Below are 18,691 nucleotides of genomic sequence, written 5' to 3' on the forward strand. Positions count from 1 at the left end.
AGATATAGTTAATGTACTATTTTATTAATTAATTAATTAATTAGCTAATTTATTTAATTTATAATAAGAGTAATACCTCAAATGAATTCAATCAAGTGGAGGTTTTTTTAGAAATCATAGTAAAAAAAAAATGCATTGTGGAATATAATCAGATATCAAATCAATTGATTTTTAGAGGTTGTAATATATAGCCTTGGTAGATAAAGAATCAGAAATAAAATAAGAGAGTTTTACAATATCAAAAAAACTTCTGGAAATAAACAAAACATATATATCAAACCATTTATTACAATTATCAATATTATTATTAGCATTACTATATAATCCCACAAATAGAAATCAAAATATAAAAAAAAAACCATCATAAACTAAATAAAAAAACAAAGAAGCAAAAAAAAATAAAAAATAAAAAATATACGATATCAACAAATAAAAAATAGGATCCTAATATCAAATCAAAACAAATCAAATTAACTCTTCATTTGGGGAAATATAATAATAGTGATAATAATAGTGATAATAAACAGTAACAAATAACAAATAACATCAAACCAAAATATACAATATACAAAGAAAAAAAAAAGCATCAAATCAAACCAAAAAAAAAAAACATAAACCTAAACACAAATATATTGTTAATTTATTTTTTATTCTTTAAAAATTCAAAAATTCAAAAATTGATAATATTTCAAGTATCTAATAATTTAACATAATTTGAAGGACAAATACCAACTTGACCATTTGCTCGTCTTGCTTGCCACCATTTACCATCAATATCATCAACTTCCAAAATTTCATCTTTAACAAATGATATTTCATTTATATCATCAGGATTAGCATCATAACTATATAAAGCTTTAGCCTTATATCTAAATGTTATCCCGGTACCAGTTTCTGAATCGGTATATATCGTATTACGTTTGTTAGTATTATTAGAATTATTGGCACTTGCTGGTCCTCCTCCACTACCACCACCACCACCATTACTATTATGAGTTAAATCTCTTCCGGCACCAACTCCAAGTCCAGCCCCAGCTCCACTACCTGGTACATGTGGTGAACTGAAATTCTCTAATCCTGTCAAATGAGATGATGTCATATAACCAGTATTATTATTATTATTATTATTATTATTGATATTCGTAGGTGTATGATGAGCTGATCCACCAATAGAACCAGATAATGGTTGTTGTAAATTAGGGTTAATGATGGCACCAGTAGTAGTAAATGGTCCATTACCCATTTGTGGACCACTAGCAAGTCTTAAACTTTCTGAAGTTGGTTGATTGACACCACTAGCAGCAAATCTATCATCATAAGGTGACATTTCACCTTTACCAATAATAGCATTACCAGCACCAATGGGGATATTATTATTGGCATTATTGGCATTGTGATTATGAGAACCAGAACCTAATTGTTCATGACCTTGACCTCTTAAACTAAAAGAATCAATGAATTGATTAGTTGGTGATTCAGGATGTCCTCCAAAATATAATATCCAAATCAAATTTAAAATACTCAATAATATACAACCAGCAGCACAACAAAGATTACCTGCAGAATTTGAATTATAAATTAAATTATTAGTGGAATTCGTCGTATAAATAAATGCAATTGATACTAATCCAACTAAGGTAAATTTATATAATTCAATATTATTATTGGCATATAAGACAAATATTATAAGAATTATAACAATTTGATAACTTATCCCCCACCAACTGAAATGAGGGAAATTTTCTTGTTTAGATGATGCTGCTCCTGCAATAGCAACTACCCATGCCATAATACCAAATGATACTGTAGAAATGGCAAATGGATCACTAGTAAAATTTGAAAGTGAAAATCCCATATTGTGTAAATGTGTGAATGTGTGAATGTGCGTGTGTTTGGATCTAAGGTTTGGTTCCAAATAGTTGATTTATAATTCAAATATTATAGCAGAAATTTTTCCCCTTATGTTGTTGTTATTATTGTTGTTGTTCGTATTATGAATATACTATTGATGAGAAGAAAGGGAAAAAAAATTGAATCTTTTACTTTACTCAATCTTTAATATTTTAATACAGTTTATCTCTGTCTATAGTAGTAGTAGTGTTGGGAAGTTTATCAATAAACACTAATCTATTGGAGATCGATACACTGAATGTGTGTTGAAGTGAAATTTAAAGGAGTGGATATCTAACCTAATGTAGATAAAGATAGTTTTATGTTTAGCCTCAAAAAAAAAATAAATAGTAGAAGCCCTAACAAATAAGAAACTGAACGATATAGAAGGAAGGAAGAAATGAAGGAAAATTCCAAACTTGTAATATCTGTTGATATAAATGAAAAATGAAATGAAGATGTTTCTTTAAATAAAAAGGAAAAGAAGTTGAATTTAAGGAATACAAAAATACAAAATAGAGAAAATTTTTTGTTGAAAGTTTATTGAGTGAGTGAGTGTTAAAAAATCAAGGAGGGAGAGAAGGGAGTGTGTGTTTAGTTTGAGTGAATTGAGGCGACCCAAATGTACATTAACCACTTGGCCAAAAAAAAAAAAAGAAGAAAGAAGAATGCGTGTATTTTTTACTAAATCCATTTTGTATTTCTTTGATTTTGTGCTCACGTACACGCATCGTTTTAAACCGCGAAAAATAAAATAATAATTTTGATTTGTTTACATTGGTTTTGTGACACTACTAGTTCTCTCTYTTTTTTTTTTTTTTTTCTCAAGTTGTCATTTTTGTTAAAGGATTGCAATTTACATTGTTAAAATATTTATACGCATATTACTTTTAATTTTACTCTTACTTTTATACTTGTAAATCTTATTCATATCAATCAACAACCCTAGATAACTCATTTTTGGTGTAAAATGTAACATCCAACTCAAGATGGCTTTGATTTTTTTGTCTCTTGTTATGAGTAATAAGGGAGCACAGTAAACTAATAATTTGTCCCAATTGAAACTTGAATACGTATTCAATATTCTTTATTGAAACCTCATCCTACTACTTTTTCGTATTGAAAAAAAGAAATTAGATTTTAATTGTTGGTGTTTTACTTTTTGTTTGAGATTTATTTTTGACGTAAAGACTTTCAACCATTTGGCAATTTTATCAATTTATCGTTATCAAAACTTTTTACTTTTACAATAGAAGATCGTATGGCTGGATTAGAGGTAGATATAATGATATCACGCGTTTAAATTAATAAGAATTGGATTTGTTAAACTCACAACAACACGTCAAAATATAAAACACGTAATAAAACCCAGTTGTAAAAAAAAAACAGATAGCCAGTATTAAATCAGTTCTCGAACAACTGTTATAGCAATTATCATACTGTAAATCGATTTGATTGGCGGCTGCTTTTTTTTTTTTGTTCACCCCTGCCATTATTGGTCAATTAACAACGATTAAATAGTAGTAGTGATGGTGATTGATTGATTGATGATAATTGAAAAAAAGATCAACATATACTTTATTCAAACAATAATAACAGATTTCTTAAATAGGGCAAATTCAAATTGATTGCATTGGAAGGAGAAATTGTTGTTGACAAGAGGGCTTTAAATTATTTGAACATCCTTTATGCTTTATACTTTTAGTTCCGTGGGAATTCTCTACATTCGAATAAAACATTCCATACTGTGATTTGGTTGGTCGTCGTCGTCTTTTCTTCTTCACAGATCAAGTCAGACCAATTAACTCGCAAACCACAGATGAAAAAATGAAATGCAAAATCAAAAAAATATATGCTAGACTACTGTTGTTGTTGTTGTATCAGGTTGCAATGTTTTACAAGAATTCATTTTTTGGGTGACAAAAATTACCACCACAAAAATAACAGTGGTAAGTGAAATGCGATTCTAGAATTGGACAATCAAAAAATGATCACGTGACTTGAATCACTGACCCAATACACGAAAAGTGATATAGAATGAAATTAATGATTTCTAGCTGTGTTTGTTTCGATAGAGTTCTGGTTAAGGAAATTTGTTCTTCAAGAACGATTTATAGTGACTATACTGGTAAACCAAACTAATCTTGACACATTTATTAGGAAAGCCAAAGTGTAGAAGTGTCCTTTTTTTGGCAATTATTTGTGCAACTGTTCAATCGTAACCGTACTGTTGTAACTTAAAGTAATTGTTATTAAACTACAACTTGATTAGTAGCATTTAGTAGCTTCATAAAAACAAGGTAAACACTTTCCGCCTATCTTAACTCTGTCGTAACTTCAACCAATTGTTGTTATACATTTTTGTCTATAAGGTTTTGCACTAATCTCATTATAGTTTCTATTTTTTCCTTTTTTTGTGGCTAAACAACTGGATACAAGATTGATCTCAAATATAGTTTGAAATTGTTGATTTAACTTTTGCTCACAATATTATGCAACCATAACATATAGGAAACTTTTTACTACTTGTCATACTCTGCTTTCTTTAGCATTGTTGATTCAAACTCTAAGTTGTGAATACGCTAGTACACTAGTTATAAAAAAGATACTATAAAAACGTACAAAAATGTTGCTTTATAACCAGAAAGCCAGTAACACATTTCTTCTCGGAACTTTACATCCATCTTTTAAGAATACTCGAAGCTACTTTTAAGGGACTTGGAAAAAGTCATCAAATTCCCTTAGTACATTAAAGTCCGCATTGACGAAAAGGACTTTGCTTTACCTAATGGTTATAGTTGCACACATGATTGACCGTTTTTTCTTCTGGTCTTTTCTTTTTTTTTATTAATTTTTCCGTAGGTCACAAATTCACAACCACGATAATTTACCGGTTTGATTAATTAATTATACATCCCGTCATATTCCATATTGCATCTTCAAACTCCTTCAAAAGAAACCTTTGAATATGGCTTTTCTTTATGGTACAATCGTAATGAGGTCATTCAGTTAATTTTGTGTGGTCTCTAAATACCATAAAAAATGCTCAATTCTTTTTATTCCCTATTTCCGCGTGTTTGATGTTTAGGACGAACGGTGTTTGATTGTTCAAGTTTCAAAGCAAATTCAAAAATCCAAAGATAAACAGTATCCAGCATTAGTGGAAATGACAATGCCTTCCGCTAGATTCATTCTTATTTGGTGCTATGATCCAGTTTTTGAAAAACCTCGGTTTTATTATTGGATTCGGTTATACGGGGGAAAAGTTCGTAGCAGATAAGAACAATAGAAATAGCAATAAAGATATGGGTGAATGGGCTAGTGAATCTCTTATCGTGAGCAAAGTACGAAACACTAGAAAAAAGGGGAGAGGGAGAAGAGAATGTGTGTTTGAGACGGCTATAGTGAACTGACTGACTATAGCGGTTATTGTCAAACTAAAACTTGGTTTCTGGCTCTACGGAACAAATAAAAATAGAATGTCTTAAAAAATCCGCCCTAAGAAAAAAAAGTGTATGTATATGTTAGCGCACAAGGCAACAGTATAATTGCAAAAGCCGTTATATGCAAGATAATTCATGTTCCGTAAATCCATGACTCTCTTTTTTCTTTTTTAATGCCCATGTGCAACCCATGGAAACTTGTTTATACTATTACAATGATGCATTGTTGACGAATTATCCCACTATAAGCTATCTTTCTTTCTTTCCTTTTTGAATTTCAACGGAGTATGGAGGACTCCACAATATTTGTCAAACAATACCTAACAATAGAATACTTGTTGTAAATCTCCATTGCTTCCGAACTTTAAATTTATTTTTTAATTTGCAAGTGACTCAATAATACTTCCTTTTAATCATTCTTATGATGCCGCTGGTAATAAGGAAGAAAAAAAAAAAACTATGCAAATATTCATTTGATTGCAAATTCCTCTGAGCAAATTCCTCTGAGCAAATTCCTACGAGCAAATTTTCTTATGCATTTTTATTGAATTAATATAAATACTCCTTGGTTTTAACCTTTTATCAATTATTTTGTTCCAAGAAGTTAGAAGAAGTTTTTATATACTTTTTTTTTTATTAATTCGATATAGATTTATTCAATTACAAAATGCTTACTGCTTCGCTTTACAAACAATTACCGGTGTTAACCACCACAGCTACTTCAACATATTCTTTCATTAGATTATCATCTACTTTAGCAACACCACCACACTCGACGACAACAACTTCTCCCTCATCTCCAGCTTTCCATCAACCAAATCATCCTCAACAATTTGCCAATCCAAACACTTCAGTATTTGACGTATCAACAAGAATTTATACTCAAGAAGGTATAGACAATAATAACGACACAAAATTCCTTACTAAAGCACCTTATCCACATCCAGTGTTTCCTCAAGATGAATGTGAGAATGTGATAGTTACCCATAGAGAAACAAAAACTTTAGGTGACAAAATTTCCTTCCGTAGTATTCAATTCATGCGTCAATGCTTTGATCTTGTCACAGGATATGCAGTTCCAAAAACAAATAACCCTGATGAATTCAAAGGTACTCGTTGGGAAATGACTGAAGGGAAATGGTTAACTCGTTGTATATTTTTAGAATCAGTTGCTGGTGTGCCTGGTTCCGTTGCAGGATTCCTTCGTCATTTGCATTCATTAAGAATGTTGAGAAGAGATAAAGCTTGGATTGAAACTTTGCTTGATGAAGCCTACAATGAAAGAATGCACTTGTTGACATTTATAAAGATTGGTAAACCAAGTTGGTTCACAAGATCAATCATTTATGTTGGTCAAGGGGTTTTCACTAATGTGTTTTTCTTATTATATTTGTTGAATCCTAGATATTGTCATAGATTCGTTGGTTATTTAGAAGAAGAAGCCGTCAGAACATATAGTCATTTATTAGATGAACTTGCTGTTCCTGGGAAATTACCAGCTTTTGAAACCATGAAAATCCCTGAAGTGGCAGTTCAATATTGGCCAGAATTAACTCCAAAATCAAGTTTTAAAGATTTGATTTTAAGAATTAGAGCTGATGAAGCTAAACATAGAGAAGTCAATCATACTTTTGCTAATTTGGAACAAAAAACTGATCGTAATCCATTTGCTTTGAAAATTGAAGGTTTAAATAAACCTCAACCTAATCATGGAATAAATGTGATGAGACCAACTGGTTGGGAAAAACAAGATTTACAATTATAATGATTTGTTTGTTTGTTTGCTTTATATTTATGGTTTGATATAAGTTAGATAGTCTAGTTTGATAGTCTTGTTTGATTGTTTATATATGTATAGATTTAATGGTTTGTTTTGTTTTATGAGTTTTTTTGATATCTGGAGTAGTTAAAGACTCATCTTTGAGAAATAGGAGACCAAACTTGTTGAGTTACAATTGATGTCGCATTAGACCTCGGAGTTTGAAAATTTTTGCAACAAATTCCTTAGTGACACAAAAAAAACGACAAGAATGTGAAGAATATAGTTTCCGTTAGCAAATCACGTGAAAAGAGCCCTATGAAAACTTAAATTGACTAGTGAAAACAAGGCTACATGATAAAGATGTGATGTTAAAAGATTCTTGGAATTTAATATCTATCAGTTTAACAGGTTTAATAATTTTTTTTTTTTTGGAAGTTTTTTTGTATATATTTTGACTTAAAATCAAATTTCAGATAAGTTCTTGAGTACCACATTCAAAAAAACAATCAACATACAAACATATTGAGCTACTTAGTTCAGTTACCACCAACACAGCAACCAGGAAACTCTTGACAACTGCAATGTCAAAATTACTTAATAAGTGAACTGAGCAGAACGCCAATTCAATACGCAAATGTAACTGGTTCTCCAATTACCTTAATTATTGAGAACTATAAACGACAAACGAATTACTAAAAAACAAAATTACCTCAACAGTTTATTACTCAAATGCCTCGGAAAGGTCAATACTATGAAAGTGTTGAATATATTCACTGTTATTTGAACATATACACTATTGAGTGATTAAACCATTTCTTCCGAGCCCTTTTTTTTTTGATCCTTAATTCCATTTTCGAGTGCGTGTGTTGGTGATATTTACAAAAAGTGTAAAATAACCTTGCTTAGGGAGAGTGAGGGTGATAGTCTAGATAATCAATAGAACATTCATTTGTATTCTATACTAGCAATGCCCCTTACTGAAGTATACTGTTTAACAAAGACAAAGAACTACACTAAGGATAAACAGAAAAATAATGGCTCGCAAAATGAATACCAAAAAACTCAAAACCAAGTAGCAACCAAAAAGCAAAAATGGAGTTTTATAGAATCCAATCGAATTTGTCAAAGATTAATTCTGAGTGTATATAAAAATCAAAACATTTTCCTATTCCCATTTCCATTAAAGTAAAGATTCTACTACGAACATTTAGTTTGGTATCTATTCTCACTGTGAATTCCAAATTGGCTCTAACAAGACCGAAGCAAACAGAAAAGAACATTTACAACCAAGGATAACTAAAAACTAGAAATCTGCAGCAATTAAAAAACAATTGGAGTTTGGTCAGTTATGATTGGTTTATCTACTTATAGAAATTTGCCAACCTTATTAACAACAACAACAGTTATTTCAACTGCTTTAAGATCTAAGCAACTTTTGCGATTTACAACCACTACTAGCACCAAGTCTGGTTCATCAACAAGCACTACTTCAACCATAGTTGGCAACTCCAATCCCAAATCACCAATCGATGAAGATAATTTAGAAAAGCCAGGAACAATCCCTACCAAGCATAAACCATTTAATATCCAAACAGAAGTATACAATAAAGCTGGTATTGAAGCTAATGATGATGACAAATTCTTAACTAAACCTACTTATCGTCACGAAGATTTTACCGAAGCAGGAGTTTATCGTGTTCATGTTACTCATAGACCACCACGTACCATTGGGGATAAGATTTCGTGTTATGGAACTTTGTTTTTCCGTAAATGTTTCGATCTTGTTACTGGATATGCTGTCCCTGATCCTGATAAACCTGATCAATACAAGGGAACAAGATGGGAAATGACCGAGGGGAAATGGATGACTAGATGCATTTTCTTAGAATCCATAGCTGGTGTTCCTGGTTCCGTTGCTGGATTTATACGCCATTTGCATTCCTTAAGAATGTTAACAAGAGATAAAGCTTGGATTGAAACACTTCACGATGAAGCCTACAACGAAAGAATGCACTTGTTGACATTCATTAAAATTGGTAAGCCTAGTTGGTTTACTAGATCAATTATTTACATTGGGCAAGGGGTGTTTACGAATATCTTCTTTTTGGTGTATTTAATGAATCCAAGGTATTGCCATCGATTTGTTGGTTATTTAGAAGAAGAAGCAGTGAGAACTTATACTCATTTAATTGATGAATTGGACGATCCAAATAAGTTGCCAGATTTCCAAAAATTACCAATTCCAAATATTGCTGTTCAATATTGGCCAGAATTGACACCCGAATCAAGCTTCAAAGATTTAATTTTACGAATTCGTGCTGATGAAGCCAAGCATAGAGAAATTAACCATACGTTTGCTAATTTAGAACAATGGCAAGACAGAAATCCTTTTGCTTTAAAAATTAAAGATTCAGACAAGCCACAACCAAATTACAATTTAGATGTAACTAGACCCCAAGGATGGGAAAGAAAGGATTTGTATCTTTAGATTTAAACTTGGGCTCGAATTATGATTGTTAGTATTTGCTTCCCACTGTGGCTTATACGTTTGTAGCATCGAAGAGCTGTTTGACTGGTTTCCATAGTATGCTTAGTGTATATATGATTTTGTGTTAGATGTCTCCTATCAATAGCTATATCAATAAGTTACTTTCAGTTTGATGAGTCTAATTATCAAAAATGCTTCTCCACTCCAGTATCTACTTCCTCTACCCCTCACATCTACCCTTCATAACCGAGAAATTTTAGAGCAATTGAATTAAAGTTCTCAAGCTTTGAAATAGTAACAAACGCGGTACAGATGGGATATTAGGAAAATCACCCAATGATCCAGAACTTCAATTAGTCTAAACATGCATTTACTGCAATCATTCCTGGTTTTGTAGAATTTGTTCCTTATCAGTAGTTTCAAATCTTGTGTATATCCAGTAACTTTAGGATTTCTCGGTTGCAATTTGATTCGTCCAAGGTCTTTGTGTAAAGAATTTATTTCAACTTAAAACATCGAATGATAAAATTATCGTTATTACTATTTTCACTTGGTACATATCCATTAAGGGAAAAAAAGGGGGTGGGCTGAACTCAAATTAAGGGTGTATTATAAAACTTACTTCTGCAAGGTGAAAAATTTAAAAAAATGAGGGGGTGAATTAGTGGAGAAGATAGAAGTTCATCAGCCTTATTAACAAAGGAATGTATATTTCCGAGTTATTAATTAAAGGCGTCATCATCATCAATTAGATAGGCATATTTTTTTAGTCTCATCACAAATCCGAGATACTTTCTACTTCAAATGTGACTTTCTCAAACGTGGATATCTTTTATTGAATATCCGAGTTATATTTGTTAAACTCTTTGAATCTCTTGGTTTACAAGAATAAGCTTCAGTAAAACACAGCAAGCAAGGACTTTAGTGGTTTTGCAATTTAGTGAAAGAAATACCGAGCCGTTGATTCTTAGATTTCAGTTTTTTTTTTCTCTCTCGCCATTCGTATCTAGCGCGGAACACATGGAAAAATTAATAAATCTACTATGCAGTTTAATACGCTGAACTAAAATATTCTTGGTTGCTCCCCATCTTTTTATCTACCCTGTTTGAACAGTATAATGGGCTTAAATATACATGAAGCATTAAATTTGGTTAAATTGTACATTTTCACCTTAGGATGTTTATCTTAAACTTACTCTAATTGTATGGGCAGATAGATTTACAATTCTCTAACAATAATGGCTAAAACGGAACTAGCTGGTCAATGTTCTAGAACCTTCCAATGATATAAATACGTGTCCATAATCCCTGATTTCAATTTTTGATTTCAAGGATTCGTTTTATCTCGTTTAATTTTGAGACATATATATCTACAAATATAATCAGAATTCCAACTTGCAATTATAACCGAAATTATTTTCTCATCATATTTAAGCTAAAATATAATAAGAGTTCCCCTAGCATCTAGATCCCTTTTTTTTCATTCTGTTAGACATATTAGTGCGATTGGTAATATAAATTCTATCAACGTATTCCTAAATACACTCACTGTCTACATTCAAACATACTTGTTAAGACTTGCTTCTTGTCATATATATTTGATCAATTGGTACCAATCAATTTAGCTTTGTTTTGGTTCTTCCACAAACACATAGTACAACATATTATTTGCTACTATCCTGTATACAACACTAAGTTCATCTTATTTTTTGTTTGTGGCACTTACAGACAAACTTAACTAAGAGAGCAGAAGCAAGAAAAAAGAAAAGTTTACAACCAGAAAAAAAAAACATCACGAAGAGGTTAATCACTAGTTTAGACTTTTTCAAATTTTCATCCTTAATTTAACATCTCGAGATATTTCTTCCTCAACAACCTCATTAACAGTTTCTATATTTATATTCGTTTTTGTATGATTATGAATATGACTACTGATTATAGAGATCCATTACTCGATTTGTTTGGTACAGAGTCTAACTCTGGCAATGAAACATCATCTCCCAGTGACATTCCAGTTATCAACAGAAGTGGCACATTTAATCAGCAACAATTTAGCCCCTTGTTAACCCAACAACTGTTATACAATACACCTAACTCTGGATCTACTCCGAATATTTTTGACCCAAACTATACCCAGATGCAGGAGGAACAAACATCTCCATCTCTGAACAAACTTCAACCAGAAGATCCCCCAAGAAAGAAAAGGAACACTAGAAGTCAGACAAAGATACACCAACAACTGGAAGGAGATGAATACAACTCAAATGATTACAAAGATCTGATAGATTTAGACAAACCACCAGTTGTTGAACCAAGTCCTCCGTTTTTTGTTGAAAGTGACACTACCCCTGAATTTGTGATTCCAACACCTACCCTGGAACAACAACAGCAACAACATCACGAGTTAATCGCACAAGACTACCAACGTTCCAATAATTCAAATCAATTTGGAAACTTGACCCATTATGAACCAAATCTTCCTCCATTACCTCCTTTATCAGAGAGTATACTTCCACAGACAAACACTTTCCATCCATTAGTGTTGCCACATGACCCAAGACACGCTATTACTGCTGGCCCAGCTAATAACAGTCAACAACAACAACAACAACAACAGCAAGACTCACTGATACCATCAGATGGTATTTCTTCCAAGATACAACAACTTCATGCACCTTCATTGTCAAACAATCAATCAGCATCTCAACGTAAAAAGAAAGAAAGTTCTGGGCCCAAAACACGTCCTGCATTTGTTATGAAAATCTGGTCGATGGTGAACGATCCTGCCAATCATGAATATATCAGATGGAATGATGACGGGAAGACTTTCCAAGTGTTTCACCGTGAAGATTTTATGAAGGTTATATTACCCAAATATTTCAAGCATAATAATTTTGCTAGTTTTGTGAGACAATTAAATATGTATGGATGGCACAAAGTGCAGGATGTCGCTAATGGTACCTTAAATCAAAACTCGGACAAGAATGGACAAGATGAAATATGGCAATTTGAGAATCCAAACTTTATAAAGGATCGAGAAGATTTATTGGATAAGATTGTGAGAAACAAGAGTAGTTCAAACCAAGATGACGTTTCTGGAGTTTCATTCAATGGGATAAACAATAGTGCAAATTTGTCGTTGATTTTACAAGAGTTGGAAACAATCAAGATGAATCAGTATGTTATATCTGAAGATTTAAGAAGAGTGCGACAAGATAACAAGATGTTATGGCAAGAGAACTACCTAAATAGAGAAAGAAATCAAGTACAAGGCCGCACATTGGATAAAATATTAAAGTTTTTATCTGTTGTTTATGGTAATAATGCTAATAAAATATTGAATGGGCACGGATTCGCTGATTTCAATGATAGTAACAATATCATGACTCAATATAGACCATCACCCATGGGATCACCATTACTACTGAGACCACAAACCCAACCACCACCTTCAAATTCTAGATTTGCAAGAGATAACAATCAGACTGCACAACCTACTTATGAATCACCATTATCAACCAGCGATACCAATAATAATAACAACAATACCTTTGAATATCAACAAGCTGTCAATCGTCCACGTCTCATGTTGACTAACCGAGCACATTCCAGACGTCCAAGTATGTCTAGAACCAAATCTACTCCAGAAGGGTCCATAGAAGAGATAATACGTTCTTATTCCAACGATAAAGCTGCTGAATCTAATGTTAATAGAATGTATGAGCAATTAGTTGGTCATCAACCAGGTGCAACTACAAATAACAATAACCATTCTTCCCTGACAGCAATTTCGGCGCCATCACCACGTCATAGTTTCTTACAAGAATTGAATCTACCAGGCACACCAAGAAACCTTGATGATTTAGAGAAGCATATTAATAAAGAAGGACAATCAATTCAGCAAGTGCAAGACTGGATTGATAAGTTAGCCCAAGAGCAACATGAAAAACAACAGCAACAACAAGGAAATGATGATGACGATGATTTTGATGTCAACGAGTTTTTGAAAGATGCTACTACAACTCCTAGTTCTAATGTGCCAAATGGTGGTCATTATAACAATGGGAATATAAGTTTTGTTGGTTCACCAATTGCGATGACTCCAGGCTCAAATGTCAGTTCTAACATAAATGATTCTGATGGTAATGAGAAGAAACTGAAAAAAAGGTCAATCGAAGAAGTTAGCGATCATTAAATAGGATATAGATGAAGTGTGTCTATAATCATTATATTTTTCAATTCATTATTTTCGTTGTTTAGGTATATAGATAAATTTTAAGTTTAATACAATAAGTTTATGAAATACAATCTGTTGTAGTCTACCTAATGCCTGGCATTTTCTTTCACCTCGTTAACTATTGATGGTTATGGTGGACCGAGAGAGAAAAGGTGACGGCAATGGAAAGAAGATCATGCAGAAAATGTTGGGTAGTTCGGACTATTTCACTCTATTGAGAGTAAATGCATCACATGATAATAGTATTGAATAGAAAGTTTTCTAAATTTAGACTTCTATGGACAACCAAGAAAAAAAAAAGAAACTTGAAATATTTTTTTGGTCCGTTGAGGGTTTTGCCGACTGGGCAAAATCCAATTGATGACGTAATACAGTAAGGCAAAATTTAGCGAATAAGAAGAAGACGAAGAAGACGAAGAATACAAAACAAATCACGTTGGTTTGTGATTGTTAGTATTCAGTAAATTGAGCAATTACAAAGAATAAAAACGGAATCAGAACTTGAACAAAGATAAGCGATGAAGAAAATAGAAAAATGTATGGCGATAAAGTAGAAAGACAGCCAATCAAGATGTAGATCGGAATAGAATTTCCCGCTTGACAGTTGATATTGTGGGTCCATTATTTTTGCTCGTGATATCCAAATCTAATTATAAATGAAGTATTGACGGTATAATCCCTTCAAAGGCACCATTGACAGGTGTTTATAATTACGAAATGAACGACAACAGTCGAAGGTGGTAACTCGCAGAAAAAATAGCAGTTGCTCCCGAATTCCAAGAAAAAATTGAAATATACTTTTGACACATTTCAACTCCAAATCGACTAAAAGGTCAGATTACGGAAAGTTACATTCACCGTCAAAAGTCACTGATTTTTTGCAATAACAATGATTGTCAGATACATGCCGTGTCTCCTACCTTCCCCTCTTTATTACTGTTATTGCTCATTGCACAAAAATATCAAAACTAACTCATAACAATAAGAATAGTCCAAAGAAACTAAGAAGATATTGCAAAATACTTTTTAGTTTCTTTTTTTTTTACGTTAATTTTAATCTTGGCCGCATTTACGGTGAACTACATGGTTTTATTAATATGGAAGAAGTGAAATTAATGAAGACAGACTGTTGTGGTTAATTCGTTATTTATTTAGCATTTGTATTGATGGAAAAAATTAAAATTATGGTAGGTGTAATTTCTAATATCAACATTAGTCTAATCTACGCAATCTAGTAATCCAATCAGAACAGAATAATATACTTTTCGATTGATAAATTAGAGGTTTTCACATAGACTAAAATAAACTAAAATGAAAAAGAAAAAAAAAATGAAACGATGTGGCACTTAACATCAGTACATGAAGAATGACAAACTAAAACAAACAGATGATATTTGAAATTCAAAGAATATATATATATACGTATGATTATGAGCATCCAATCCATTTTTCTTTGTTTATTTGTTCGTTTAAACTTGAACTCAAACGGTTAACTATTGTTTCTCTTTTGGAAGACTTTGCTTTTTTAACTTGCTCAGTTATAATTAGCTCATCAGAGGTATTTAAAGCTTGACATATTTCCAGATTATCGTGCCCTACAATAAGTTCAGTTGAAAAAAAGAGCCATCAACAAAATCAAACCACAAGAAAGCCTAATCAAAGAATACACCCCCAATCAATAGAGAAAAGTGGAGAACACCAGGCGTGCAAGAACATTCTATTGATATTGTGCATCAAGATAATTCATATTCACATCTAGTTCGGTATAACAAATTTCATTTCACAATCATTGACAGAGTTGTTTGACTTATCTCCGTCTTCGCCCCCAACTTCAAGGTCCGTCTATCATTACAGATAAAAACGCGCAACAAACCCATTCTTTTTCTTTTTTTGGTACCTACTCCTCCACCCGTTATTATTGTGCTTGGTCTCCCCGTCCCCCATCTGCCTTCTCCTTTTCTCCATCCATAATTGTCTAAACAAACTAACTAAACAAGCGAAAAAAAAAGAGAGAACAAACCAAACAAATAAACTATCAACTAAAAAAAAAGAAAAGAATAAGATTAGGGTCCCATCTTATTGAATGTTTCTGAGAAATACAAACAAATATAGAATCTAACTAGAACGAGTTAACTTAGTTTACCAGAGGATTTACATTCCTGAATCCAGAAAGAGGCCCATACTATTATCATATCCCCATATCTTTATTAGTTTATCTATGGCGTCAAATATTTCACAAGATAGATCATCACCTTCTGTTGCTTTCGTGTCTCAAAAAAGGATATATTCCAAACACGGATGTAAGGAATGTAAAAGAAGGAAGATTAAATGCGACGAAGGCAAGCCATCTTGTTGGCAATGTATCCGATTAAGAAAAGATTGTTCCTATCCTAAACCTGGGGAGAAGGTCTTAAGAATACTGAGAAAGAAGCAACGAGAGCAATTGATAAGACAAGAAGAGGCACAAAATCACCTGTTACTTCTACAACAACAATATCGATTTGAACAACCTCATAGCATAATTACAACACATGCACCATCAATATCATCTAACTCATCGCAAGACAGTTATCGTGACACTAGATCACCAAATCCAATAGCTAACCTGGCCCCGATGTATCAACAACAGCATCTCCCACAAAACCATTACCAACCTCAATTTCAACCGCCGCCGCCACCACCACAGCAACAACAATACCCTTCACATCAACCGCTAGTACATCAGCAGCCACAGCCAGTACCACCACCACCACCAGCACAGCAGCTACTGCCGTCACATCAACAATATCAAATGGCACCTCCTTCTATTTCCTACTATCCCAATCCCCCGTCATATATGCAATATCCTGCGCATATAATTCAAGCAGGGCCACACACATTACCTCAGAATGTTGTTCCAAATCATCCTAACCCTCCTCCTCCACCGCCTCCCCCTCCTATTGTACCACAGCAGCCACCACAACCATACCCACAAAATAACCACTCAGTTGTTTTGCCTCCGCCTCAAGCAGCTAAATTACCAATAGCTCCTCTTCCGGATCACTTAAATAAAAGGCTCCAAAATCCCGCAGCTGCTCCTTCTTTGAAAGCTAGAAATAGCAGAAATGACAGCACGAATTCGATCCCTAATTTGTTGAATGATACAAATGTGTTGTCTGATAGTAATACAATCAGTGGTGCTGGGAATACTCCACAAACTCCACCTCAACAGAATTCAAATAATAACATTCATATTGAACATAGCCAATTTTCTAATGACGATATCGTGGAGTATTATAATCAAAATGATTTGGAGGTATTAGCTACCGATTTGAATAATATTGTTAGTGAAATCATGTTTGATTTTAATTTTGTTAAAGATAAAAACCCACCTTTAGAGTCAGAAGATGGTTCACTAAGGACAGCAACATCAACTAATGGGAGCCCACCTCCTTTGGAAACAGCTCCTTCAAGCCATCATAATGTTCCTATAGACTTCATTCATTTCAAAAAGGAATCCGATAGAACATATTTTGAAACATTCTACAATGAATTTGCACAAATTATACTACCATTCCCAAGTTTTGACAAACATAACAAGTGTTATTTCAATCCAGCAAGAGACATAATTCTTAGGAGTGCTGCTAAAGTAAAATATTTATTAGCAGCGGTATTGGCAAATGGGGCCCGACAACAGTTTAATAAAACAAAGAGCGAAGAAGATGAACAAGCTTATTGCTTTTACTTGTCGAGATGTTTAGAGTTATTGGGACCAGCGATAGCCAATGATGATAAAGAATTGGCATCAAACATTGAGAATGTTTTATTGACAGTATTGTTATTGACAGCAGGTAATGCATCAAATTTGAGACAAGATTGGCGGTCTCATCTCAAAGGTGCAAAGGATTTATTAGTTAAGAATTCACCAAAGAGTACTACCAAAAGAAAGCATTCTAAAGTGTTTATATTTTGCAAAATTTGGTTTGTCACTATTGAAGTTTTAGCTGGTATAAGTTCCCAAAAGGGGGGTACGTTGCAAACTGAACAAGAAATTGACGAATTAATCAATTCTGGGGATGAATATGAACAACAAGTATTGAAAGAATTAGGAATTATCCTTGATAATGGGTTTAATATTATGGGAGGTTATCAACATGAATGCTATAACTATTTTGGGAAATTAATAAAAATTTTGAATCAAGATAGAAATGGGAAATTAAATCCTCAAGAATCATTTGAGTATATAAAACTATTCGTTGATCTTGAACGTCAGAGGAATCTCCAATTCGTTGATAAACGAGGAAGTTGGGTTACTTCCAGCAATAGTGAAGACAACAATAATGATGCTATAGATGAAAAGCATATTAATTCACTATTGGTTGAAAGAGTTCCAACTACTGACAACAAGTCTCAAGTAATATCCTGGATGGATGTATCCCATCAAGCTTATACTATGGCGTTAATGATTACAGTTCTTGAAAAATGTTTTCGTGAGAATTATTCCAATCCTCAAATTCAATTACTAAGTGATTCCATAATTCAATTTGTTGACTATTTATATCATCATGATGTACAGAATCTGTTGCCAAAACATAAAATTGAAAGTGCATTAATGATGTTACAATGGCCGCTTCTTGTTGCAGGAAGAAATATTGCAAGCAACGGTACTGCTGATAATAACGGTAACACTCCCGAAACAATTCAACACAAGAAGGATGTCGTTATAAAATTCTTTGAAGCTCTGTCTAAAGTAGGTTCTGGAGGTGCATTGATCGCCTCTAAAATTATTCAGAAAATTTGGAATAAAAGAGATAATATCGAAGAAAGCGATAACGATGACAACGAGAACGAGGATTTGTTATCATACTAAACTACAGATGTATATGTTTATA

General features: G+C 32.9%; 5 protein-coding genes across 5 annotated transcripts; 4 read left to right on the forward strand and 1 right to left on the reverse strand. All coding sequences in view use genetic code 12, as the record gives it.

The window, feature by feature from the left end:
- Positions 1-688: 688 nt before the first annotated feature.
- SSU81 (osmosensor) lies at positions 689-1,855 on the reverse strand (the record flags this gene model as incomplete). The annotated part of the gene is made up of 1 exon (XM_718365.2): positions 689-1,855. One exon carries the CDS (start codon positions 1,853-1,855, stop codon positions 689-691), a length of 1,167 nt encoding a protein of 388 aa, XP_723458.2.
- A 4,145-nt stretch (positions 1,856-6,000) lies between these two features.
- On the forward strand, positions 6,001-7,098 carry AOX2 (Aox2p; the record flags this gene model as incomplete). The annotated part of the gene is made up of 1 exon (XM_718366.2): positions 6,001-7,098. One exon carries the CDS (start codon positions 6,001-6,003, stop codon positions 7,096-7,098), a length of 1,098 nt encoding a protein of 365 aa, XP_723459.2.
- Positions 7,099-8,443: 1,345 nt separating this feature from the next.
- AOX1 (Aox1p) lies at positions 8,444-9,583 on the forward strand (the record flags this gene model as incomplete). Its single annotated transcript, XM_718367.2, has 1 exon — positions 8,444-9,583. The coding sequence occupies one exon, from the start codon at positions 8,444-8,446 to the stop codon at positions 9,581-9,583; it is 1,140 nt and encodes a 379-aa protein (XP_723460.2).
- Positions 9,584-11,495: 1,912 nt separating this feature from the next.
- Positions 11,496-13,778, forward strand: CTA8 (stress-responsive transcription factor; the record flags this gene model as incomplete). The annotated part of the gene is made up of 1 exon (XM_718368.2): positions 11,496-13,778. The coding sequence occupies one exon, from the start codon at positions 11,496-11,498 to the stop codon at positions 13,776-13,778; it is 2,283 nt and encodes a 760-aa protein (XP_723461.2).
- Positions 13,779-16,038: 2,260 nt separating this feature from the next.
- LYS143 (Lys143p) lies at positions 16,039-18,669 on the forward strand (the record flags this gene model as incomplete). The annotated part of the gene is made up of 1 exon (XM_718369.2): positions 16,039-18,669. One exon carries the CDS (start codon positions 16,039-16,041, stop codon positions 18,667-18,669), a length of 2,631 nt encoding a protein of 876 aa, XP_723462.2.
- Between the last annotated feature and the right edge of the window lie 22 nt (positions 18,670-18,691).

The sequence above is a fragment of the Candida albicans genome, chromosome 1 (assembly GCF_000182965.3).
Source record: "Candida albicans SC5314 chromosome 1, complete sequence".
In the NCBI taxonomy this organism is placed as follows: domain Eukaryota; kingdom Fungi; phylum Ascomycota; class Pichiomycetes; order Serinales; family Debaryomycetaceae; genus Candida; species Candida albicans.